Below are 26,120 nucleotides of genomic sequence, written 5' to 3'. Positions count from 1 at the left end.
CAACGTGTTTTAAATGTAGACTTTCCAGAGGCAACCTATTTTCCACTGTTACATTCTACTTTGATGATACACATGCTTTCCAAAATGATACTAGAGGGGCAACTGTATTTTTGAAACAGATACCTGTGTAACATTATTTCAATTCATCTACTCTTCTAGTGATTTCATGTTCTCCAGCGAGTATGAAGCAACTTCAAAAGGAAAAGAACAGAAATTCCCCCTTATTTGAAGTGGGAGGAGCTTTGAGGATTTTTTTTTGTTGCTGTTGGGTGAAAGGCACTCAGTTATTTGATAGCGTGAAGAGGTTTTCTGGCCTTAGAGAAAGCTGTGAGAGAGCACAGCAGTTAAACTACACACCAAACCATCAGAATAGCAAGTGCAAGAGAGGCAGTGTACCTCATACCACATTCAAACAAAGTGAGAGTTTTTACTTGTAAACAAGTTCTGATCAACCTCTCAAAACACCAGCTTGACCAAGTCTATAAAGTTATAGGATTAGTATTGCAGCATTTTATTCCTATAGCATCATCTGTCCCAAGCACTTGAACTATTGTAACAGGATCAACACTTAAGGCAACTCAACACAGGAGACAGAAGTGAATAATACTCCTTTTCAGTGAATTTGCTCCCACCTTGCAATCCTTCAGGAATGAAACCAAGCAGCTGTGTTTCAACTTCCAGTAGTACCTGCACATTCCCTCTCTTCTCTGGGATTCTGGGACCCCCCTGCCCCAGTGCCACTGCTGCCACATTGGCAAGAAAGGACACGAGAGGAGGGGGAGCCTGACGGGAAGTCAAGGAAAATTCACATAAATTCTCCAAATTGAAGAATCTCAGATTTGCTGCTTGAACAAAAAAAGCAACAAGTCCTTTGACCTCATCCTTGCCAGAACTGTTCACTACAGAAGGTTCAGGCCATATCTGACTCTGAGGCACACTTATTCTGAATTCTCTAACAAACAGACAAGACACAAACAAGGTATTTTCCTGCCTTCTCTCTCATTTCCCACGGAAATAGAAAACAGGCTGAGCTGGTGAGGGTAACACTTCCTTCTCCCCAGACCATGGCCATAGGGGCCATGGAACTTTGAGGACAGCTGAGCAGCTGAGGTTGCATTTTGCCTTTCACACGAGAGGATGCTGCTCTCCATCCCCACAGCAGCGTGCTGTCCATGCTCACACGGCACAAACCACGGTGTGCTCCTCTCCTGGGGGGGCTTCTGCCTCTGCCCCTCTCCAGCACCCAGCAGTGTTCCTAACAGTTCACAGGGGCACTCCACAGAAGTCAGCTTCTCATTCCTTAGCACTAAAAACAAAGATATGCCCTCAAGGAGGAGAAAAGATCTCCAGACCGTTCACTTCAGGTAGAAGCTGCAGCTTTTATTAGAGACAGCTCTACCCCTGGTCTGCCTTAAACCAGACATGCCACCAGTCCCAGTAGCAGCTGTCACCAGCTGATAGCACAATCCCAATGCAAACCCCAGGGCTGCAAATCCCTGATGAACCATATGCATTGTGCATTAAGTTGTTCCCTGCCCATGTTCATACATGCACACCTGAAAGGATTATGCTTGTTCTCTGTTTCTATTTACATGCTCTTAGTTTCAGATTTCTAAATTATGCTGTGCAGCAAGAACTAGAAACTTACTGCTGGCTAGGAGAGTTTCTTCTTCTCTTGATTCCAGCACTTTTTGAAAGACAGATGAGCTGAGTTACCAAAATAGTTCCTTCTCCCCTCTACAAAAGCACTTCACAGAACTAGCTTGTGATTTAGGAATCAGACACTTTTCTAAAACCAAGCAAGAATGGAATTACAGCTAATCACATTAGCTTATAACATTTTTCCCCTCTAAAAGCAGGATTAAAGGCAGAGATGGGGAGCTTCCCACATTCCCACACACCAGCTGCATTCTTCCAGACTCAGCTTGCTGAACAGCTAATAGAATTACCATCCACAGACCTAGGATTTACAGGGATTACTCTGGAGAGGTTGCCAAAGGAAGTAACTGGACTGTAATTCCTGGCTTTGCACTACCAGAAAGGGATAGAAAGACCTTAAAATGACATTGAGAAGTACCCCAGAGGGAGCCACAGCCTGAAGAAATTGCCATCTAGATTTTGTGAGGGCTGTGGAGACACTTATCTTAACGTTTATTGATAAGAACAACAAAATGAACTGAAAGCCCAGGTCTGGAGATGTGATTAATGAGAGGAGTAACAAGGTAAGGGAGACGGAATTGCCCTCCAAGACTCATGCTGATGTACATTTGTATGAAGAGATCAGCGTATGTTTTAATGCCTTATCAATTCCTGTATTATGGTTGAGAGCACGTATGGCTAAGTTCTAATCTTCAAATTACTCATGCAAAACATGAAAAACAATTTTTGGTCAAAGGGGAAAATGAAGAAGGGGAGAAAATTTTCTATTTACATTATTTTTCATCATTCAAAGTGAAAGTCACTCATATCAAACCAAGCATACATAAAACTTTGACCTTTGTCAAGACGCAAGCAGCAATAAGCACTGAGGTTAGATTATTATTTTCCATTTCCAAATACCAAAATCGAAAGCTATACTCTACCCTCCATGAAACCACAAATACAATGTAGGTTTCACTGTATAACTTTTAAGCTTCCTAAAGGATAAACATTACAAGTTTGAACTTAGGAAATTAGAAGTTTTCTTTTTCCCTCATTTATTTTCAAGGATTTGATCTTTCTCAGTCAAGATCCCTACAAATAAAGTCAGCGAAGAGAAACAAAAACTTCTTCTGATAAATCTAAATCTAGTTTCAATTCCAAACTTTAATATTCATTCATGAGACAAAGATTCTCAATACAAATTCAGAAGAATAAGCACTTTCTTCAAAATGATATTTTAAAACACACAACCAGCAATTTAAGGACCCTTAGTTTACTGCAAAGGCTTCTGCAAAGCATCACATTTAATTTGTTGAATGAATTAAAACCCCAAGACCCTCACTCAGCCTGACAAGGCACTTGCACAGACTTGGAGCCATGGAATTAGCAGTGGGAGGGATGCAAAGGGACAGAGGAAGAGGCACTAAGCAGCCCCACCGTGGCCACTGGAGCCAAGGGAGTGCAACCCTTCACATCCCGGGTAGGAGCAGAGCTGTTCAGCTGCTCCATGAGCCTGGTCAGCAAGGCAGGGACACGAGTCTGACATGGGGCTCCTTGCCTTTGAAACTGCTGAACCTGCTCTCATTTACAGTGGTTGGGCCTGAACCAGTTTAAGGAGTGCTCTTCCCAAGCAGAAGAGCTTGCTCCCTATTATTAAGTTTCACAGCTTCTTGCCCTCTCCTCCCCAGCCAGGTAGCAGAGATAATGAATCAAAAAGAAAAAAGTCCACAACCAACAATAAAATAACAAATTCCCTCAAGAGAAAAGGGGAGAAGAAAAGAATAATAATAATAAATTTTAAAAGTATTAGTGACAGCTGGGGGGTGGGGGAAGGAGGAGGGGATGTTGCCCAAACCCACCTTTCACTCAAACTGTCTCAAAACCTAACAAAACCCATGGGTTCACACGGTGACCTGCCACATCTGGAAAACACAGGGATCTCTGATGACCAGCAAGGTAACTTATTTTGTCTCTTCACAAGACTTCTGCACAAAATGGAGCACTGCTCAAGTTATAAGAGCTGGAGATGCGTCCTCAGTCCCGCCTCCAATGTAAAACTCCACCAAGGACCAGATTGTTAGTTATGACTGACAGATATTTTAGAGCATTACAAACATGCACTACGCATCATCTGTTTCTGAGGAGGTCTCTAACACATACCTAAAGATAGAAAAATCATACTTGGCCTGAATGAATCAATGTTGGCAGGAGAAAAAAAAAAGTGAACTGCTGCAGAACTTGGCTGGAGCTGGACCCTTTTTGCTCCTTGCAGGGAGTTTGGAAAGCAGAAATTATCATACCAGGACACAAAGGACAGAGAAATAAATCAGGGAAATCCAGAAGGGATCCCAGTAGGGTGCAGAGAGGAGGAAAGAACTCACCTCTTGTCTGTACCTTTATGCAATGGTGTAGATACACAGACAGGGCAGCACAAAAGGCACTCAGATATGGGACCAGCAGATGAATAAAAGAAGAAATTAACTGCAGAGACTTTGGAAACAGAGCTATGCCCATAAAGGGACAATCTCACAGACCTCTAGTGCCAGTCCAAGGACATTTTACCGCAGGATTTTTGGAGCAGTGGTATGCAGGACATCAGATGCAATCAAAGCCCAGTGTATTCCTCCCCTTACTCTAGCAGAATACCACCATTCAAAACACAAAGGCAATGGCACATGGTCTTCTACTCTGCCCCCTGACCCTTTCTCCCTGAAACCTCCCTGAAAGCAGGCAAAGCTGGCTTTCTCAAATCAGTTTCAGCGTCATTATTATAGCCTGCAAAAGAGCCTGAACAGCATCAAAACAATCAGTCAAGATCACCCTAGGGTAGCACTTCAGAAAGAAGAAAGAGGGAGGGGAAAAGAAAAATTATTTTTTAAAAAGTGGTTATTCGTCTTTAAGCCACAGTAACCACCTGGACCTGAGACCTGCTTTCAAAAGAGAAAAAAGTGCAGAGCCTACAGGTCTGACATCTTTCACAGGGCTGAAAACAAGCTGGCATTATGACAAGTGACAGAGATGGACAGACAGATCTCCCCACACCTGAGGAGGGAGAGGCTGACACGATCTTGGGGGACCAGCCCATTCAACTCCTGCTTGTCTTGGACACAGTGCATTTAGGTCTTCATTTGGGCCACACTAGATTTTCAGTTCTATCAAGCCAGAGGCTCTCTGCAGACACAGCACTGCCCATATCCCTCTACCTCAAGCAGCTCTAGACTCCCCCAGCAGATTCTCTCTCCCTTAAGTCTCACTGTGTTGTACACAGATCCCAAACAATGAGTGAAGCTCTCTATTTGCCACTCTGCTTCATGCCAGAAAGTTGCCTGCTGGCCACAACCCTCTAAAACCTCTTCCTAATTTGAGCTTCTTTCTTAAATCAGTGTGATTGCTAAGTTATGTACAGGGTCCATATTTTGGCAATCCTCAATTATGCATTGACCACATACCCTCCTGCACTATCTACTGCACTTTTTAAAGTTGACTGCCTCAGCTTGGTGTTATTTTTGTCTTTCTCCCACACAGACTCCAGCAATTAAACCATGCTGTGATCAAGAACCACAGACATCCCCTTGGCTGGCTTTAGCCTAGCACTGCTTCCGCCGACAAAATACTGTGTGCAGTATTTATTTGGAGAATGTTAAATTCTTCAAACACTTGCCTAACATATAGTATTGGGAGGAGGAATCACACCTGCCTCCAGCCATTTGAATGAGCTTCACCTACTGAACAGCTCATGCAGCATCAACCACTTAGCAACCATAGCACTTGCCACCCCAAGTACAGCTGGCAGTGTCTGATAGACAGCAAGTGTGCTGCTGGGTGAGGAAGAGAGCAGTGAAGAAGCCAAAAGGCTTCAACAGACCTGCTGGCCATCTCCTACTTTCTGGACCCTCTGTAACACCATGCAGTAAAATTTCCACCCCATGTCAGTTGGTTTTGAGGGACAGAGTGGCTCAGCACAAGCTGGGCGTTCTCTCACCACCTCCACTCCCTGTTTAGTGCCCTGAGCACTTGAAACTGTGACTTACTCCACCTGACTTCCTCTGATCAGGAAGTCACTCTGGCTAATATGTGTATTACAGCTGGACATGCCAAAACATACCCTACCAAGTAAATGCAGCTGGTCAAATGGGAATCAATTCTTGGAAGTCACCTTTCTCTTTCTGTTTAACAAAAAGGAAGAAAAAATAATTAGAGATAACAAAAGGCACAGTAAATATGAAGGCGCTGCTGTCCAGTAGGACCTCTTGCATTTTAGCAAGTTCGATCAGAACAGAAATCCAAGGGGAAGTGGATAAAGATTCAGGTTAGATGTAGTTCAGGAACCTCTACCTTCTCTGCAAATTCTGCTCCATCACAGATATAGCACCTACTCCAGCCCCATGTCACAGCAAAGCAGCTATGTCTGCTCTGCCTAAATTATCTCCCTGCACTCATTATCAGCACTCCCCCACTCCAAGTCTTATTTGGGATTCAGCTCACAAAGCTGACTTAACCCATCCTAAAACCCACAAACCATATTTCTTTCTCAAGTGGCACACAGATCCCAACACAGGAATGACCTGTGCTTTGCATCACTGCTTCCTTTCAAGGTCAAACTGAGCATGTTTCATTTGATCACATTCACAGGCTCAAAGCAGTTCACCCTGAGGGGCACAGCCCTGTCAGTTTACTTTATTCCATGATAATAACTGTGCCAAGCCATTCCCACTTACACCTATCCCAAATGATGCAGATGGAACAGAGACCAATGAACAAAGCTGGAGTGTTGCAGGGAACATCTGCTGGCTGCCCCCTGGCCAAGGCAGAAGGGCCCAAAGGAAGGCTACCTGTGAGGCTTAGTCATGCTCTGGTGTTAGAAGCTGGGACCATGCTCAAGCAAGCCTTTCAGAAACATGAGACAGCACTAGTCTTAAGCCTCTGAGGGGCTAACAATATGAGACAGCTTCAAGGGATGAATATCATACTTGTCTCGTTAGGAATTACGTTTGTGTAACTTAGATAGTATTAAAAATACCTGAGCACGATTTACCTTTTTTATTATCTTTCTATTTTTCTCCTTTTACTCCTGTAAGTTCTAAGAAATCAGAGGCCACATAGGAAAAGCCAAATACACAACAGCAGGAAAAATACCTGTCTCATCAAAACAGAGAACCCAAAACTTGAGATTAATTCTCCACATTCATATCAAATCTCTTGCCAAAACTTATCCTCACTGCTGTATTTTTTTCACTTGGAAGAACCAGTACATTTACACATTACATTTTTCTCCAAGGTTATTCTGAAATTATTACTTGCAATGCACTTGGCAGATTAGAGGCATTACATAAACATTAGATGCTATAGCATAAGGTCTTACACAAGAAAAGGGATTTCTGAAGCTCTAAAAATTATCATGAGGTTTCCGTAGGCTGTTTTATATGAACCCAGGCTTAAACAAAAGCCAGGCAATATACATTAAAGTTAACATTATAATATGCATAGAAGAATAATTCATACAGAGGAAGACTATTCAGTTGTCAGCTATGTGTATGTGACTTGAGTTTATAGTTCTTTCATCAGGTCCTGCTCAGTCTTATATCCTGAACTACAAAGAGAATAAAAAAATATATTCATCTAGACAAAGAATTGCAAACATTTTTTAAAGAGTTTAAAAAGGAAAGTAATTCATTATTTCTGTGTACATAACCTGACAACCAAACAGAACAAGATTAAAAAAAGGTACTCCTTTCCCCACGAGTCTCATCCTCCTGAAATTTGTACCAAACAGAACACACACAAGAAATGTGTTTACCAATGGGGTATGAGTCATGCTCCCAGGTGAGGGTTAGAAAGACTATCACTTCCAATTCACAGGAGCAGGACTGTGGTGTTGTTATCTTCTATTAATAAGAAGCAATGGGATTAGAATAAACAATCAGTAGTTGCAAGCCCTATGCTATCCTCCAACATCAAAATATTCAGCTCAGGAGAAGCATTTTCTGTGTTTTGCCTTACCTCAGCTCACAGACGTGTTAAGCTTTCACCTGCTTCACAACATTATTAAAATGCTTAGCATTTGAATAAGTAGTTTGGTCTAGAAGAAACACAAAAGGTAGAAGAATATTTCTGTGTTATCTTAACTCAGCAAATGATCACTTTTGATCACTTAGAAATGCTGGAAAATATTTTATTAAAAACCTCCAGTTAATTCTCACATACATTAATTTGCTATGAGTTAAGTAACATAGCATGAGAAAACATGATGCAATATCATCAGCCTTACAAAAAATCCAGTACTCTGAGAAGGCAAAAAAAATCCATAAACTGCCCCCCTCTTCATTTTGAACTGTAACAACTTGCCACTGTAATAATGCTGTACAAGGGCACAGTCATCATACTTCACCTACAACTCTGCATTCATTATGGGTCAGTAGCCACCAACACCACAGAGAAAATGCAATTTCTACAGCAGGCCTGCAGAGCAGAGAAACCACAGTATCTCTGAAATGTAACATTATGGAAAAACAGCCTGGACTTTGTCTCATCAAACAAAAGGCACTGCTGGGATAATAAATTGACATTTTAAGCCAAGAAACACACATACCAGTAAAGTCAAGTTTCTGGAAACCTATTATAACTCAGAACTGCAAAGGTATCTGAAGTATCATTTAGAATTTTTCAAAAAGTAAATTAAAAAGGAAGGTAAAATTGTCTTTTGCATGAGGACACAGACAACATACATACAATTGAATCTTTTCCCCTGTCCATTAAGTGCATTTGATAGTACCTTTTGAAGTTCTCCAAAGAGATGGCAGAAAGGCAAAAGTAAAGAGAAGAAAACATGTGATACAGAAGCAAGCAGCTATGGTCCCATCCCCAGGATTCATTTAGTTTAGAAAAGTAAGATGGTAAGAATATACATTCAAAATGGATGGAAAATGACTAAGCTTGTTTTTCTACCACAAAATGCTACTCAGTTGCAGTTTCTCTGCAACTCCACCAGCATGAGCAGCAGGCTAGTTCTTTGTCATTTGCAAATTTAGCATTTATTTTATCGTGCCATATGTAGTCAAGGGAATTCAACCAGGAGAGGAAGGCTGTGCTCCCCCCTGTTCATCCTCTACCTTCACAGAGAGAAGAAGATAAAGCAAAAGAGGAAAAGGTGAAAAATAATGTTCTGGGTAGAGTTTAGATGCAGGGAATATCATCTGGGTCATTTCACATTACATACTCTCTGCTATGCTACCGCCTTCACTTTGCCAGTTACTTTCAGAGTTGGACACTGGGGCTGCTTATCAGCAGTGCTGCAGGGAAGAGGTCACAACACACTGAAAACAGCTCAGGAAGGGACCAGAGAAGAAACTTCCCTCCCAGTATCAGGGCAATCCAAGCAGAAGCTCAAAAAACAAGCTCCTGGGTCAGACAGGGAAAGCCCTAGAGGAGATCCCAGTGGCCTTGGGAGTGCAGCTGCTTGCAGAAGAGAGGGAGGGCCACGGGTAAATAAAGTGTGAGGCAGGATCCCTCCCACCCTCCCTTATTCAAATAAATCACTTAACTTTTCAGAGAGCATAAATCTTCTTACTCCTCTGGATTAAAGGCAGACTTAAAAAAAGGTTTGTTAACAGACTACCCTCTCCCAGGGTCATTCCTGATGCACACCAGCTAACCACATACAGAAAACTACATTAAGGATGCCCTTGATTAAAAATGAAAAGTTTATTTCTAAATAAATTGATACCTTTAAAGACAATTAAAAAGCTTACTGGATGTGGGATATAATTTTAATTTTGCTTCTATGGAGCTTGATGAACAAGTGTCTGTGGTATAAGAGTATCCCTTTGAAACATGGCCTTTTGCCATCCTGTAGGAGGTGAAATGAAATTCAAGGTCTCAAGGCTCCTATGCAAGGAAGAGACAGCAGGACACTCATTTCAGAAGACAACTTTTAGGCTGCTTACTAACTAAGGAGAGCCAAGTCCCTATGAGATTCCCACTAAAATATCAGAAAGCAATGGCATTTTATCCCAGCACCAAGTATGTTTCTGAAGATTTCATTTGCCTTCCTACATGTTTTTCATAAAGATCACACCATTAAAAGAGGGAAAGTTAATAATAAAAAATAAAGGCTAGTTTACATTTCACTGTATAATATCACAGAGCTAACTAGGTAATTTTAAAAATAAGTTGAAATATGACATGAACAAGCAATGTTGCAAAAACACCCATCACAAAAAATGTTCAGTAAAAGAGGAGGAAGAAAGTGGAGTGGAAGAGAAATGCTTGTTCCTGGGGAATAAGTCAGATGAACGGGCCCTGCCACACAGATGCTAAGGAAAAGAAACAGACAACAGGGTGAGCTACTTTGTCAATACATTGTTTAGCAAGAAATACTAATCCTCAGGAATCAAAGAAACAAGAGGAATCCCCTAAGAAAAAGCATATTTTGTATCAAGATACAAACTGCTTCAGTCTGGCGTGGGAACCAGGTCTAACCCCAAAATGCCTTCTCCAGATTGGATGAAACACCAACACAATGACATCAAGGAACTCCAGTATCATCTGTAAACTGACATGTTTTACAACTAAAGAACATGAGCACTACAAATGCTTTACTGAAACTCAGCCCCCAGGTGACCTATTCTCTGAGCCAGAATTTTTTCCTAAAGACAGAGAGACAGATGCTGGTGTTGGGTGTGGAACATAAATCCACTGACTCAAACCCTGCTGTGCAATGGCTCACAACATCAGGGCAGACACAGTACAGGTGGCACACACTCCCCTTACACCTTCTGGGCCAAATCCCCACCTTCTGAATCTACAACAAACCTCTCATTAGTTTCAGGCAGTAAAATATGCCTGTATCCATAGGCATCCTGACCAACAAACACTGAAATCACTTTTGTTGATTTGCTAAATCATGAAAACACAGAAAAGGCAATAGCTCAGGGAAGCTGCACCTTGGCACATTGCACGTATGGCATGTCTTCTCTCATGTCTTTATATCAAAGCAAACTAGCAAAATGTGAGCTAAATAGCTAACCTTTGTGTTAAATCACAAGCTGCTTGTGAGGACATCAAACTTCCTCCTAACATTCTTATAAGTGCTCACTTGTATTGTAACAAAAGGCAAACATTGTTCTGATAGTTCCCTTAATACAGACACTAACAAAATGCTAAATAATAGCATTTAATCCCTGCATTCCCCAAGCCAACAAATATCAGAATGTCTATAATAGTAATTCCATCTTCCTAGTACTTTTCCCATTTCTTTTCTCTATGTAACGCAAACCTGTTTCAAAAGAAAAACATAGTTTCAACCCATATCTCTCAGCCAGTCTTGCAATTATTTTCAGAAAGCCTGGTAATAGCTCCATATAAGCAAAACACGGAAACAGAAAAAAGTTCATATTTTGCAAAATCTGAGTTTGTCCATATTTTCTTCTATTTCTTTATTCTTTAATGCTTTGCCTGTTTGGAAAACAATGCAATTTTGGTGGTACTGCTTTCCTCTCAGCTTCTCCACAGCGAGCATTTTGAGATCTTCTGGTTACAATGAACTCCAATTTGGGAACATCATACACATACTTTTGGGAAGAGGGTAGTAACACACTCACTAGTTCTCTCTAACAAGTACCACCTTTCCCTTAGATCTGCTCCACCAGCACTAGAGCCAGTAACTGCAAGGGAAGGGGATGAGACAAAAAACTGAAACCAACCAACAAAAACAAACAAACAAACAAACAAAAAAAACCCCACCAAAACAAAAAAGCCACCAGAGACAAAGCAAAGAGGCAACTTCTTTTCACACAGATAACAACAGGAACTGAAAAAGCTAGTGATTTTTTTATGCCTCCCAATTAACCAAGTAGCTCAAAGCTCAAGAGGGAAGAGCAACAAGTATATGAAAACAATCCTGGTATGTTCTGCTTTCATGACCACCAGAGCCATTTACTTTATCTCCAAACACTTTCTCTCATCAGGTTTCATCAGTAGGGTCAAAGAAACCTTCACTTTCCAACACCCACATTTTTCTGCCCCAGCAGTCTCAGGTGAAGCTCATGGGATGCACACACCTGGGAGCCAGAGAACTTCCCTTCCACTTTGTCACCAACTTGCAATTACAGTTACTTGCTGAAAGCCACAGAACTTCACCCAAGATGAAAATAGCAGCATGTACAGTAATTTCACAATTATAAGCCGCACCTGATTGTAAGCCGCACATCCGGGTGCTGGCAACATTTAGCATTTAGGTCCTTGTCCCTATATAAACCGCACCGGATTATAAGCCGCACTTTCGTTTACAGCGAGGACCCGCGTGCAACTTTCACAAAGTTGCCAATTAGTAACAATCGCGGGGTTTACTGGCTCGGCTCGGGGCCGTGCGGGCTCGGCTCAGCACTGTCCCGCTGCTGGGGCTGGGTGGGCTCCGTCTCGGCCCCACTGTCCCAGGACCGGGTGGGCTCTGGCGCAGCCCGCACTGTCCCGGCGCTGCTCAGCAGGGCCAGCCGCCAGGCTCACTGTCTGCACCACTGCCACCAAGCTCGCCCTGGCCCGGCACTGCCCTGCAGTGCTGGTGGGAGCCCGCTCCCCCCACCACCCAACAGAGAAACCAATTGGGAACAATCGCGGGTTTTAGTGGCAGGTGCTCAATTCGCGAGCACAGCTCGCACTTCCATGTTGGGAAATTTCCGAAATTCGTTCATATATTGGCCGCTCCTGAGTGTAAGCCGCACTTCCAGGTTGGGACCAAAATTTTAGTCAAAATGGTGCGGCTTATAATCGTGAAATTACTTATTTTGGTAAGGAAGTGCTTTTTAAGGGACTATTATAGTGGCAGAACAATTAGAGCTTACTTTTAAATATTTAAACTTACAGTTCATGGGGAATTTGCTCAGTGACTTATCCAATTCTTTATTAATCTGAGAAAAACAATCCAATTTAAAATTCTTTAAATCTTTCATTAAAATCTCTCTTTAAATCTCCCATTTCAGCATCCCTAACGATGTAACAACCTTTTGAAGAAAGCTAGTGATTGCTCATTAACAATGTAAAGCCTTCACTGGTTTTTTTGGGAATTCATATATGTTTGAAGAGACTACACAAAACCGCTTGTAGTCTGGAAGGGCTAATTTAGTAACTTCAGTAATCTCTGAGCTGGTAGCAACATGGATGGCCAGACATCCAGACTTAGAAGCAGTAACAGAAAGAAACCAAATACTGAATCCCACACCCAGAATCCTCAAGGAAAACATGTGCCTACCGATAAAGGCATCAAGTGCAAGGACATGCCTTGCCTCTGCAGCTACTCCCACTGCCAGCTGGATGCATCCAAAGGAACACTGCCTTTCGTCTGGCTGGCAAGGCTACAACCAGGTCCTGATCAACACCCTCTAAAGCAAATACCATTATATGAGTGAGTCAGGGCAACAAACCATTTGGAAAGCCCAGTTTGGGGGCTAGCCAATGGATTTTATTTTTTCTTTCAGCTTGGAGCTTGTGATCGTCAAGCGTCTCCCCAAACTGTGAAGCACTTTGAGAGATATGTGACCAGTCACCATCAGTGAGCACAAGGAAAGGTGTTCCAAACCCCACACATCGCCCATTCCTGGGCAGCGGGAAGTATTTACACACGCACAAACCAAACTGGGTTTCCTGCCAAAAGCCGTTTTATTCCAGGGTCAAGGACCGAGACTGCTGTTCACCGGCGGGTACCCCATCCTTGGCCCCTGAGTCCCTATGGATAGCGGAGCCCGATCCGGGTACCGGCCACTCCCGCGGGGACTTTCAAGGGCAGCTGACCCCCTGCATCCTCGGGCTCCGAGGAAGGAGCCACCCAGGTGCAGAGCTACGGCCAGCGGCAGACACACAGCTCCGGGGATGCCCTCCCGTCCCCCGGCATCTCTGCCCCGCCGCTCCCGCTGCCCGTGGCGCCGCGCAGGCCCGGGGCTGCGCTCCCCGCTCCGGCACCCGCCGGGGGCTCCCTCGGCATCGCCGCCGCTCGCCGCTCGCCGCCCGGGAGTGCGGGCAGCGGGCTCGGCCGCGCTCCACCTGCCCGCCGCGGGGTACTCACTCCGCGTAGCCCGTGGTCCAGGGCAGGCGCCGGGTGTCCTTGCTGAGGATGAGGATGGGGCGAGCGATGTGGTCGGCGGAGCACTCCACCTCGTCCGGGGACAGTCCCAGGAACTCGGGTCTCCCGTATGGAAAGCGGAGGGGCAAGTCCGCGCCGCTGCCGTGGTCGGCGCCCGCGCTGCCAGCCATGATGCCGCCCATGAAATTGGCCACGGCGGACTTCACCCGCGTGAGCATAGTACCCCCGCCGGCGGCGGCGGCAGCGCCGGGGCCGCCGCGCAGGGCGGGGAGCGGGGCGCGCCGGCGGGCAGCGCACGGAGGCGGCTCCGGCAGCCCCCGCCGCGCTCCCGCAGTGGGGGCGCCGGGCCGCGCGGAGCCGGGCGAGAGGACGGCGGGCTCAGGGGCAGCCGCGGGGCCGAGGCCTCATCGCAGGTTTCCCCCTCCCGGCGCGGCGCTGGGTGAACTCAGCCCGGCGGCAGCGGCTGCTGAGTCATGTGATAGCGCGGCTGGATTCGCCCGGGCGCTTCCTGCTCCTCCTGCGGCACCGGCGGGCTCCTGGCACACGCCGGGCACGGGCGGCCGCCGCCCCCGCCCGCCCACCGCGCTGGGGGCGGCCCGCGGCAGGTGCGCGGCGGGCGGAGCCTGCCCGGCGGGGCCGGCCCCCGCTGCCCGCAGCGATGCGGCCGGGACCCGCGGTCGTGCCCGCGGCCGCCTCCGCGATGAGCTGCCCGGGAGGCAGTGCCCTCGGAGTCGCTCGGGGCTCCATTACCGGGGCTGGAGATCACCGCCCGCACTGCGCTGCCCCTGCTGCCCCTGGGCTAAGCCAGCGCCGTCCCAGCCCCGGCAGAGCCCGCTGATTTACTTGCCTTCTCCTGCTCAAACACGCCAAGGATCTTTTCCCCAGGAAGCCATTTGTTAGAAAAAAGAACCCGGGGCAGTGGCCGACGGGGAGCCGTGCCGCCGTGGGTTCCCCGTGCCTGCCGGGGACATTCCCATCCGCCGGTCAGCGGTGACGGACGGGCAGCCACCGGCTCCTCCGCGCACCGCCGCACCTTTGGGATGCTCAAAGCAAAAGTGAAGGGACCGAATGGAGCTCTCATGGAGCAAAAGTGAAAGGACAGGGCCAAAAATCTTCACAGTTGCGGACATAGATGTTTTAACCCCTTCTTCTCTTGTTATGTAATTTTGACCGTGTCATAGTCTTTCACGGTTAAAAAAAAAACCAAACAAAGGGAGATCTCTTCCATGTGGTGGTCACCCAAATGTGTGGAAGGGTTGCAGATTTGTGTGTGCCATTTAAAGAAAATGTAGGAATGGAGCAGAAGCATATAGCAAGTCTGTGCTCTGAAGCAAGGCTTTGTCTGTGCCCTGTGGTTCTGCAGCCCTCCTGAGAGCTGTAAGTCTCACTGAAAGGCAGTGAACTGCAAAATGGAGCAGGCAGGTACAGCAAACCTGAGAGTAGTGCAAAACTGGAACCTAGCAGGAGAAAGCTGGTTGATCATCATACACGGCATACATACGGTGGGGGTGACTGGCCTTTGTCTTGCTGGCTCACACTAGAAACCAGCTGGGATGAAACTGAAAACACGGTTACAGAGGATTGAAGAATGAGTCCTGTGAGCTTGTTCAGTTTCTGATTACTAAATGACATCCTGAGTTCAAACAATGCCTGTGTTTGCTCCAGACATACGTTTGCTCCTGTGTTTACATACAGACATAAGAAATCCAAAAAACTGTTGTGACACTCACCAGTTTTTATGATAAAGCTGTCTACAAACAAAGTCTAGAGAGCCAAAAGTATATTAAAGAACAGGGATGCTAAGAGCATGTTAAGTGCCTTCTGAAGTAGAAATGGAAATATATCTGTCGGAAACATGTATCTACTCCAAATTAAGCATTACAGATACACTTCCTTTAGGACAGGGTGTTTATTTTTCCTATCTCTGGTTTAGTCATTTCCAGGGTGGATATTGTAAGTATTTTGAGGAACAGTAAACCTCTCTTAGTGTATTCCCATTTTCTTCCTCCCAAGATGATCTCTTTCTACTATCTTTTGTCTGCTGGAGGGCCTCTCTTTTTTCATCTAACAGGTACTCCAGCATTCTTTTCCCTCACTAATGCTTATAGGACCTGCCACCCAGAGAAGACAGGAGTGAGAAGAGGCACATGAGCAGAAGTTGACCTGTATCCCTGTATCCATCACAGGTTATGAATTGTACTTTTGGAGAAGCTGTGCCCACATACTAGACTTTGCAGATTACTGGGCACTGCCAACATATTAGACTTTGCAGTTTAAAGACATTGAAAAATACCATTGACTAAAACTCAGAGAGAATGCAGTGTTTGTTCTCCAGCCCCATACTGCAGTCACTATTCCACACAAAACATGAGGAAGAAATGTGAAGTAATACATTAGAGTTTAAATTATTATCTCTGCTAGATGACAAGGAAAAGCCCAGATGAGACATATGGGGAGGCATCTTAACAACTCACCACTCAAAACAGATCTTTGCACTGTTTGAAATTCTGTGGATGCTTACCTCTGGTACAACAATGCTGTAAGGAACAACAGTACAACAGGAAGGATATGGCCTCTTCATACTGAAAAGTACAGAGATGCCTTGATTTCAGTTCTCTGGGAAAGAGGATCATGTTCACTTTTGAGTCAGAAGTGAAGCCTCACTTCTCAAAGGAAGTAATGATCAGTCCCTGCAGGGCTCAGCAGGTTCCCCATATCTCCTAGCCTGTGGTCCACCTGCTCAAGCCAAACATTTTTCTTGGTGGCAGGTAGACTTTAATGGTTTGAACATTGAGTTCCAATAAAATTTTGAGGCTAAATTCTCTATGCAAATGGTTGAAAATTGACTTTCTGTCGTTCTAATGTAATTCATTATCCCATGAACAATGCAAGGAAAGATGACAGTTTGGAGGGTTTTTTTAAATGTTAACTTATTTGTGACATTGGAGTAAATCTACTTTTCTCTCTGAATGGGTAGCCATGCCAGGGAGTGAAGCTGTGTGTGGGCCAGGAACAGATTCATTTGAGCTCTTTGAAGCATCTGAATTATGCCACCTTGCCATGCATCATATTCAGCATCAACAAATTCAATAATTTTAATCATAATGAAAACATAATTACTTACACAATGAACACTGTAAACTTTCAGGCATAAAATAATTCTGATTGGAGATGAGTTCTGAAGATCATGTCCTCCAGCTCCTTTTCAACACAGGGCCAACTTTAAAGTTATGTTATATTCTCCAGAAACTTGCCCAGTCAAGCTTTCAGTATTTCCAAAGATAGATTTTCAAGGATGGAGATACCACAGCCTCTCTAGGCACCAGTTCCAATATTCAACCACCCATTCACTTTTTTTTTTCCCTGCCACCTGTTTGGGATTTATGTTGTTGCAGTTTGTGCCTCTTATCACCCTTCAGCTTTGAGAATACCTCTGAGATTCTTTCCTCTCTGTACCCTCTTATTAGGTAGTTGAAGGCAGAAGTAAGGTTTCTTCGCCTTAGCCTTGCCTTCTAAAAGCTGAACAAATCCATTTATCTCAGCATCTTCTTCCAGAACCTTGGTGGCTCACGGCTGTACTCCTCCAGTAGGTCAGCTGGGGAGCTCCAAACTGGACACAATACTCTTAGAAGGGCCATTCAGAGGGGTGTGATCACTTCCCATGACTATTGCTAATACACCCCAATATGTGTTTAACCTACATCACTACAAAGGCACATTGGTGACTGATAGTCACTTTATTGCCTGCCAGGATCCTCCAGAATCCTCCACCTGCAAAGGTGCCTTCTTGACCATCAGCCCTCTGCATAGGTTTTCTCCATCCCAGTTGCAGAACTTTGCACATGTTCTTGGTGAGCTCCAGCAAGTTACTGTCAGCTCATTTCTCCAGGCTGCTGAGATCCCTCTTAGTTGTAGTCCTGCCCTCCATCTATCAACTTAATCCACACAACCAGGAGGAAAGGAGACAATTACTTACAGTTAGAAAAAAATTCTTATGGCTACCATAACATCTCTGTAGGTATTATTTTTATATAGAACCATAGAATATCTCAAATTGGAATGGACCCATAAGGATCATGGAGTCCAACCCCTGCTCCTTGCAGTACTACCTAAAGCTAAACCATGTGGCTAAGACTGTTGTCCCGAGGCTCCTTGACTTCTGATGGGCTTGATGCCATGACCAGTTCCCTGGAGAGCCTGTTGCAGTGACCAAACACACTCTCAGTGAGAACTTTTCTTAATATCCAGTCTGACCTTACCTTGATACAGCTTAATTACATTTCCTTGTGCTTATTTTTGCCTTTTTAGCTATTTTTTTTAGACAACTATAAGAAAATTCACTTTAAATAAGGAAAAGCTTGTAAAATGAAATATCCACCTGTCTGTAAAGATTCTGGTTCTAGCTTGTGAGTACTTGAGCAGAAAGTATGATATGTGGAGTAGCTGGAAGTGTATCCAGTGAAAGTGCATTGACTCAATGTGTTTAAAATTTTTCTGATAGTAAAACATATTTCTGGTGCAGGCCCCTTTTTGTTTCTTTAGCATAATATGGCAATGCTTGGGGCTCTGCCTTGTAGGAGTGTGGAATTTATTTTAACAGTGTAACTCTCACTAGCTTGTACCTTGTTTATACCTTATCTTGCTTGCTTACTGAAAGTTGTTTTTTTTCCTGTGCTTTTCTTGCTCTGAATAAAGGCAACAAAAGCTCCCAAAAACTGGTGAGAGAAGAAGTAGATCTGATGTGAGATGAATCTGCAGGTTTGAACTTCTGAGTCATGTTATCACAGATGTATTCAATATCCACAGGTGTGAATTGAGCTGCTGAACAAATTCAGAGTGCATGTCAGAATAAGTGCCTGACATTATGAGATGAACCTGTATATGCAGGGAAAATAAAGCTTTGATAGAAGGATTTGTTGCACTTCTCTGTTAACTCCTCATACAAAAAACACTGAAAGCCTTATTTTTGCATATGATTCTACTCAGGAAGATTACCACGTCATGTGGTGATCAATGAAGTTATTCTTACCTTTTCAAAAGGACTGTGCAACCTTTAATTAGCACGAGGAAGCTCTTTATCTCTAGAGAAAGGCCCTTCAGAAGCACAGTGCCTGAAGCATCATAGCGATGTGGAGGACAAAATGCCTCTTATTAAGACATCAATCCTACTTCCCGCAATACCCGATCTCTGCCTGCCTGCAGCAACCCCCAGCATCTCTGGGCTTATCAGAGCTGATGAGATGGAAGCTGTTGGTGTTCTTGCCAATTTGTATGCAGAAGTGACAATTAAACTTAAAAATAAATAAATGTTATCAATACTTGAAGTGATATATTTCCCCTGCTATACCTGATATCGACTGCACCATCCTCTAACCAATATTAATTTCATACATGGACTTCCTTTTGAGAGACTTCTGCAACTGAAGCTCAGAGAAAGCATCTCCATCAGAACATGGTTGGTGTGATGTTCCCAAGGCTTTGTGGTCCAATCTAGTCCCCCACAGAGCATGAGCTGGGTAGTCCAAATGAAGGCTTCTATCCAAAGAGTCGAAATCCACAAAATGTTATCACAAGCCCTTGTATATGAAATTTAGGGTAAAATGTTCTTTTTCTACTGCCATCCTAACCACAATGTGACCAAAATCCAGAAGTATTTGTGCTTTGTCGGGCTTCAGAGACTACAGCTGGATTTAGCTTTCATGGCCTGGTGCTGTTGATCTGCGGGTTGTCCTCTAAATATTGCATGCACCCGAGACCAGCTGCACTGTGTGGGTTGGGGAGATGGGAAGGGCGAGCGAATATACAAAGTATTTTAGACTACTGTGAGACTACTTAGAGACATGGGTTTGGTGCTAGTATGCAGCATGGACACATCAGGAGATCTGGAATGGCAGGCCGGAGCAGGAGCTGGAAGTTGTCTGCCCCACTCCTATCTCCACACATATGGAGAATTACCTTTGTTCTTGGACAGGCTGAATGGCTAAACCTCTGTACTTTTAGGGATTCAAAAACTAGAAATTCTCTCATCGACAGGACTTAACTGAGAAGGTATTTTCAGAGCACAAGTGTTGTACTGAATCAGGATAGTTTTAACAAAGCAGGGACTGGGGTTCTGTTGTCCCATTTCCCAATGGAGCCTCTCCCTCCTGCTTTCGCAGACTCATTCTTTCTGCACCTTCCCAGAAATATTTAAGAGGCAGTACAAAGAGAAGGTCTGTTGCAGCCCTGTCTTTACTCAAAAATATGCTGTCCAGCTGAGTGGGGCAAGTATTCATGCCAGAAAAGCGGGCTCATATCCCTTCTCATGGTGGAGGACTAATAAATGCAACATTATGAGCTGCATGAAAGCAGCCTTCATTTACATACCTAGGTATAAAAAAGACTCTGAGGAGGGATCTTAATTGACTAGCAGTCACAGCAAAAGATGTCACAAAATCACAACACTTCTTGCAATCTATATAAATATAAATAAATACTTCACCATAAGCCTGCAAGTATCACATTTGCCAAAGGCTAAGAATGAAGTTCTTCTATAAGAATCTATCTGCAAATATCCTGAAAATAATTTTATAATTTCACAATAAGCATCATCATTATGATTTTGCTTCTACAGTCTCTTCTTGCTTTCCATTATCTGTTCCTTTTGAATGCCTGTAGCTAAATCTGCTAATAATGGGATGGAACAGGGATTAGTTTGTTTATGCGCTTCTGTTGGCAGCTTTTCATAGGGGAGGTGGAGCAAGATGATTATATCCTCTCTAGGGCTCCTTTGCCCTGACTCTTGTGAAGGAACATCTTGCCCTGATGATGTGAGATGCTTCAAAATGTCACCAGTGGCAAAACTTTTGCTGACAGACTCGACAAAAAAAGAAAGCTGAAAGTAATCAAATAGATTTCAATGTAGAAACAATAAGAAAATAAGCAGGTAAAAGGACATGTGAGTGTTTGTAGGGGGGACAGTACTAAAAGCTTGACTGAGTACAGGCACATATGTTTCCACTACCTCAACATTTCAGATCGAGTAGGAGTATGTTTTAGAATACAAGATAATCATGACTGGTGCCTGGGTTAAACAAGGGTTATACACACAGGGAAGTGATTTGTATGTACCACATGGAAGGGAATTTTTGAGTAACCTGCCAGCTGCCTTCACTGCAGACATTCCTTACATGGGGATGTCTCAAGATTAAGCAGGATGGGTGGACGAGGGGCTTCTTGTTTGCTGATGGTGGCTTCGGAGCAGATGGTGAACATGAATAAAGATTCTCTCCCTACATTTGGGCTGTGGCTTCTGCTGCACAAGCTTTCTTGAAGTCCAGACCAGCCAGGCACTGGCTTTCAAATGCATATCAGCTATGGTCTTGTTGGCAGTACGGTCAAGCCTTAACCATCATGCTTAGAGTTAGGCAGTGCTTTCTAAAATATTTTTTAATAATAATTAAATGAACAGTTCTGGCAGAACTTGAAGGTTTTATATCAGCTTGGACATATCCCAGGTGCCTTATGTGGTACTCAGATAATTTTGCCAAGGAAGGAAGTAGAATATTTGAGCAAATTGTTGAAAATCCAGGGCCCTAGAATTCAGGGTGAGTTTACCAGATGTTATGTTTTCATATATCACAGTTGCAGTTATACTGAATGATGGCAGAGAAAGTTAAAGAAATTATATTACTTTTGCATTTAACTCTTAGATTTCCACACATCTTCCGTAAGCAGGAATATAGGAACTGTTTGTCCCATTTCTTTTTTGTGTTCTTTCCAGCATTGGTCATGAGGTGTCTGTGGCCCTGTGCAGTCAGTCTTATTATCTGGTTTCCCAAATACATGACATTCTGATATTCATATACTGTCATTCAGATTGGTACAACTAGTATATGGAACCTTGTCAAGAGACAACAACAGCAGCAAGGATTTTGAATTTCTTGGCACTTCCAAAAGTTTGATGAAGAGGTAAAAGTGAGTATATAAATATTTACTGAGGTGGGTTCAAGTAAAAAAAAGCTCTTCTGGTTTAGTTGTGAAACAAGATGCTGTAAATTTTATCCATTCTTCTACAGTATCCTTCTTGTATTTGCTTCTTTCTCTGCAAAACCTTGTGTCAGTAGTTAAAGCATTTAAGCCTGGACAAGCACGTCTCTCTTTCTTCCCTGCTCTTGTTTTATAACTTGAGTTGTCTCTTTAATTACTGCTTATGACAGTTTTATTTAATTATTCCTCACCATGTTTTATTTATGGAATGGTTTTAAGACTGATTTGCCTTTCTTTTTTTATTTCTTTTTTAAAAGATTAGAAGCTATATCTTTTGAAAATCTCCTGCAGAGTGAGTTGTTTTTAAAGTAGTTGTAGTAGTAGCAGTAGTAGTAGTAGTAATTGTAATAATAATAATGGAATAATTCTCTTCATACTTCTTCCTAAAGGCACAAGAATATAACTTTTACATCTGCATCATTTGAACTAATTTTGTGGCAAAAACCCAGGATCTAATTCAATACTACAGTGCTGCCAGTCAAGGGACAGACATATGAGAGCATTAACAATGTGCCAGTAATGGCCATCCTGAGTATAGCAACACTCAGGAGCTTCATTAGTTGAGAACTGAACCCATTTCAGTTGTTCTGTAGTGCAGCGCTCAGGCTAACTTGAAGGATTTTCCAAGATCACAGAAACCAGGCTTCTTCAGATGGTCTCATAAAGAAAAAACAAACAAGCACTGAGCACTGAAAATGTTGCACTGGGGGAAGTCAGTTCAGTTCTGGAATGAGCTGATGGGGAAAAAGTTCAAACAGGACTGTCTGAACATCTCTGCTTCCGCGGCCAAGGCAGCCACAGGAAATGTCCTAAGCAAACACAGTGCCACAACAATAGGCAATCTGCACAACCTTCTGCTTACTCCAGCTGACATATCTGAAAATCAAATTAACCTCTGGCTTTTATGGGTCATGATCTTTCAACTATTGTGTTTAACAACCTAAGAAACCCAATAGAAAAGATGCTTTGTAACAGATTTAAAGCAATAAAGCAAGACTCAACGATCTTCCACCAAATAGCTGACGCAGAATAAACATGCTGACCTTCTGGGAAAATAATTATTTTTCAATTGCACATCTGTATCTACAATCTTTTGGTTTTTAATTTATTTTTTAAAATTTAATTATTTCTATGGAGCTGGAGCCCCTTTTGAGAGTGATACATGCACCTCAAATGCATTCAAGTAATGAGAGTAAATAATTAGCATGCCATAACCTAATGCTGTTTGCTACCAATTGTTTTTCAGCTTAGCCACAGAAAACAGTTCTCACTGTGCTGCAGTTCCATGTTTTCACACTCCTTTACCCTCCACTTTCCTAAAGCCCTGCCTGAAGCAGGGAGGTGCCAAGGGCTCGCTGCCCATGGCTGGCATAATCCCTCAGCCTCCAAGGATGCAGCGCCGTCATGGTACCCCATGGCTAGTCCAAAACTTGTCACCAGCCTCAGGAAAACTGACTCTGGTCTCCCTAAAGACAAGAGTAAAGTAATTCTGATGCTGCTTGATGCCTTGCTCTGCCCAGCAGAGTGCGGGAATGGTAGTGAACATGATGAGGAAGTTTTGGGGACTGTTCAGCCTGGGTTTAGAAGCTCCAGCCCTCTCAAATCCATCCTGAGTCAAAAAATAAGAGCCATGGTCACATCTATACTCTTGTCCTTTGTGCCTGTGCTTTGCTATTCTAAACCTAAAATGTATTTCATCCACAGATTTCATTATATCTCCATTTGCAGTTTTACAAAAGTACTTAACGGAACTACAGGAATTTACAGTTCCATAAAAAGACACATGATTAAGAAAAATCTGTAAATGTATTGGCTGTATTTATGCATTATTTATTTAACAATAAAGGGTTTATGTTGGTGAGGAGCACTGTGACATACTTCCCTTGACAGTGCTCAAAATAACCCTGCTGGGCAGAGCTCTGTTTCAGCAGCAGTTAGGGGAGATGTGGGCCTGAAAGTCAGGGTGAAAGAGTTCCCCATTGTGATAGCAGGGAGAGAGAGTCTGCAGCTCAAGAACAGACCAAAGAAAAGTGTTGACACCACAAACACAGCCGTGGTGTTCCATTAAATCTGATGAGGCCTGAAATTCAAAGCTGGTTGGAAAGGCTTGTATAAACTGCACAGGAAGCATTTAAAATGCTGGTAAGCAAGCATCTCTCTGACCCTGTTTGGTTACACTAATGTCCCAGGTTTTCAAGGATGAACTTCTTTGAGAGAAGTTCCTCAGGAGAGTTTGATCTCTTAGTGTTTTCAGCCAAACCCAGCCATGCCCTGGCTGTAAACAAACACGTTTAAGGAAAACAGTGACAACACTGTTAAGTTTCCCATGTTTCCCGGGTTGTTCTCATATGCTCCTCACAAGGGATTTTGTGTCACGGGACTGTAGCTCACACACACAATTATTGTTTTATTCGATGTCCTAAAGCCATCCAGTGAGAGTCCACACCCAGGTATTTTTTTAACAAGGGACGGAAAGTGGTGTTTGGCAGTGCAGTATGCTGAGCTTGTCCGTCTCTATGAGTGTGCAGGGGGCTCACCCAAGCAGTGACCATGCCCCAGCATTTTTGTGTGATCCCTCTGCCTGGAAGGGCTTGTCTCAAGGCAGGGTATCTTCCCTGAGCACAGACTTGCAAATGACAAGAAATCCTCCCAAGAATGGAAACAGAAAACAAGTCTCTGCCTCTCCTGGGAAAGAAATGAGATGCTTAAGACATGGTAAAAAGTGGTTTATGGGGGATAGCAGCTACCACACAGGGGAAAATGGTTGAGATTTTAAGATGGAGCAGCAGAAGGTTGAAGTGGAAAAGGCATCCAGCAAGTATTAAGACATTAATTCAGCAATACAGATTATTATCATTTTAGACTATTATCATAATATCATAATGCCCTTTTTTGTTTCATAGTAAGGTTTCAGCAAAGACTGCAGTTCTTAGTGAAAAAGAAGTTTGGGAACTACTGACTTCATGTATAAAGGGTGATTTGCTTGGTTTTAGTAAATATTAATGATTTAAACAATATTGCCTATAATTTTAGAGTTGTGAAGATCTTGATGTAGGAAATTCATAGCCATTTAAGCCCCCTTGATGTTGTTTTTCTGGAAAACACAACCATAAGGAACTAAATGGTTAGAACTTGTTTCCAACTGCTTCTGAAACTGCCAAAGAAAGCAAATCTGATTTTTAGAAAATTCTTCCACTTGGCTTCAGCCACCTTTTAGCTGTAGCTAATTGTGTGCTTGGCAGTCCTTGAAAAGCAGTGCATTTCATCAGGTACCCATAGCTGTATTTTGGGTCTGGAGTTAAGCACCTGGCTGTGAATTTCTGGTTAAATAGGATTTTTTTTTTTTAAAGTCCTTGTGATTAAAATTCATCAAAACTAGGGGCTCATATTTCTGCCTTCAACAGTCATTTTTTCCCGCTGTTTCCTAACAAATATCGTCAGTTGTATCTTGAACACTGATTCAGAAAAATAAACTTACTGTATCATAATAGTATTACTGCAAGAATTAATGCACCTAAATATAAATTTTTATATGATAACTTGCCAGAATTGCTCACCCATGCAAAATTACTGATGTACCAACATTGGCAGTATTAGCACATAACCATATTTTCTGTCTTTTTTTTGGCAACTATCTTTATGCAAAAGATAGTAGTAAAGGGGAGCTGTCATTTTATGTACGTGATTTTAGATTTGATAGCTTGGGTAACAGGCATGGTCACAGTGAAATGAAATAATGTGGGTGTTGGCACAACAGAGTTTCCGGAGGAAAAACCCAGTGCTAGTTTTGATAATCTCCTTACGACCTGCACTGAAGCCCATTGCTTCTCCCTAGATAAACTGAAGCACTCTCAGCTAGGGCTACTTCACAAAATCACAGAATGGGCAAAGTTGGAAGGGACCACAGTGGGTCATGTGGTCCAACCTCCCTGCTCAGGCAGGGTCATCCTGGAGCACATTGCACAGGATATCCAGACACTTTTTGAGTATCTCCAGTGAGGGAGACGCCACAACTTCTGTGGGCAACCTGTTCCAGTATGTGGTCACTGCACAGTAAATAAGTTCTTCCTGATATTCAGGTGGAACTCTATGTGCATCATTTTCTGCCTACTGCCTCTTGTCCTATTGCTTGGCATCACCAAGAAGAGCCTGGCTTCAATCTTCTTGATATTCTCCCTTCAGATACCGATAGACATTGAGGAGATCCCTTCTCAGATATCTCTTCTTGAGGCTGAACTGTCCCAGTCCCTCAGCCTCGTAAGAGAGATGGTCCAGTCCCTTCCTTAATCATCTTTGAAGCCCTCTAGTCAACTCACTCCAGGAGTTCCAAGTCTCTCTTGTAATAAGGAGACCAAAACTGGACAGAATACTCCAGATG

The 26,120-nt window shown here is 43.4% G+C and overlaps 1 protein-coding gene across 1 annotated transcript in view; it reads right to left on the bottom strand.

The window, feature by feature from the left end:
• PPM1H (protein phosphatase, Mg2+/Mn2+ dependent 1H) overlaps positions 1-13,966 on the bottom strand; it is a 131,098-nt gene extending 117,132 nt beyond the window's left edge. The window contains exon 1 of the mRNA XM_033057704.2: positions 13,697-13,966. Coding sequence (XP_032913595.1) covers positions 13,697-13,932 — 236 coding nt within the window. The 5' untranslated portion in view covers positions 13,933-13,966. The remainder of the gene's footprint in view (positions 1-13,696) is intronic.
• Between the last annotated feature and the right edge of the window lie 12,154 nt (positions 13,967-26,120).

Source organism: Catharus ustulatus, chromosome 4 (genome assembly GCF_009819885.2).
Source record: "Catharus ustulatus isolate bCatUst1 chromosome 4, bCatUst1.pri.v2, whole genome shotgun sequence".
Classification (NCBI taxonomy): Eukaryota; Metazoa; Chordata; class Aves; order Passeriformes; family Turdidae; genus Catharus; species Catharus ustulatus.
Note: the sequence above shows the minus strand (reverse complement) of the source record. Positions and strands in the feature narration are given on the sequence as shown.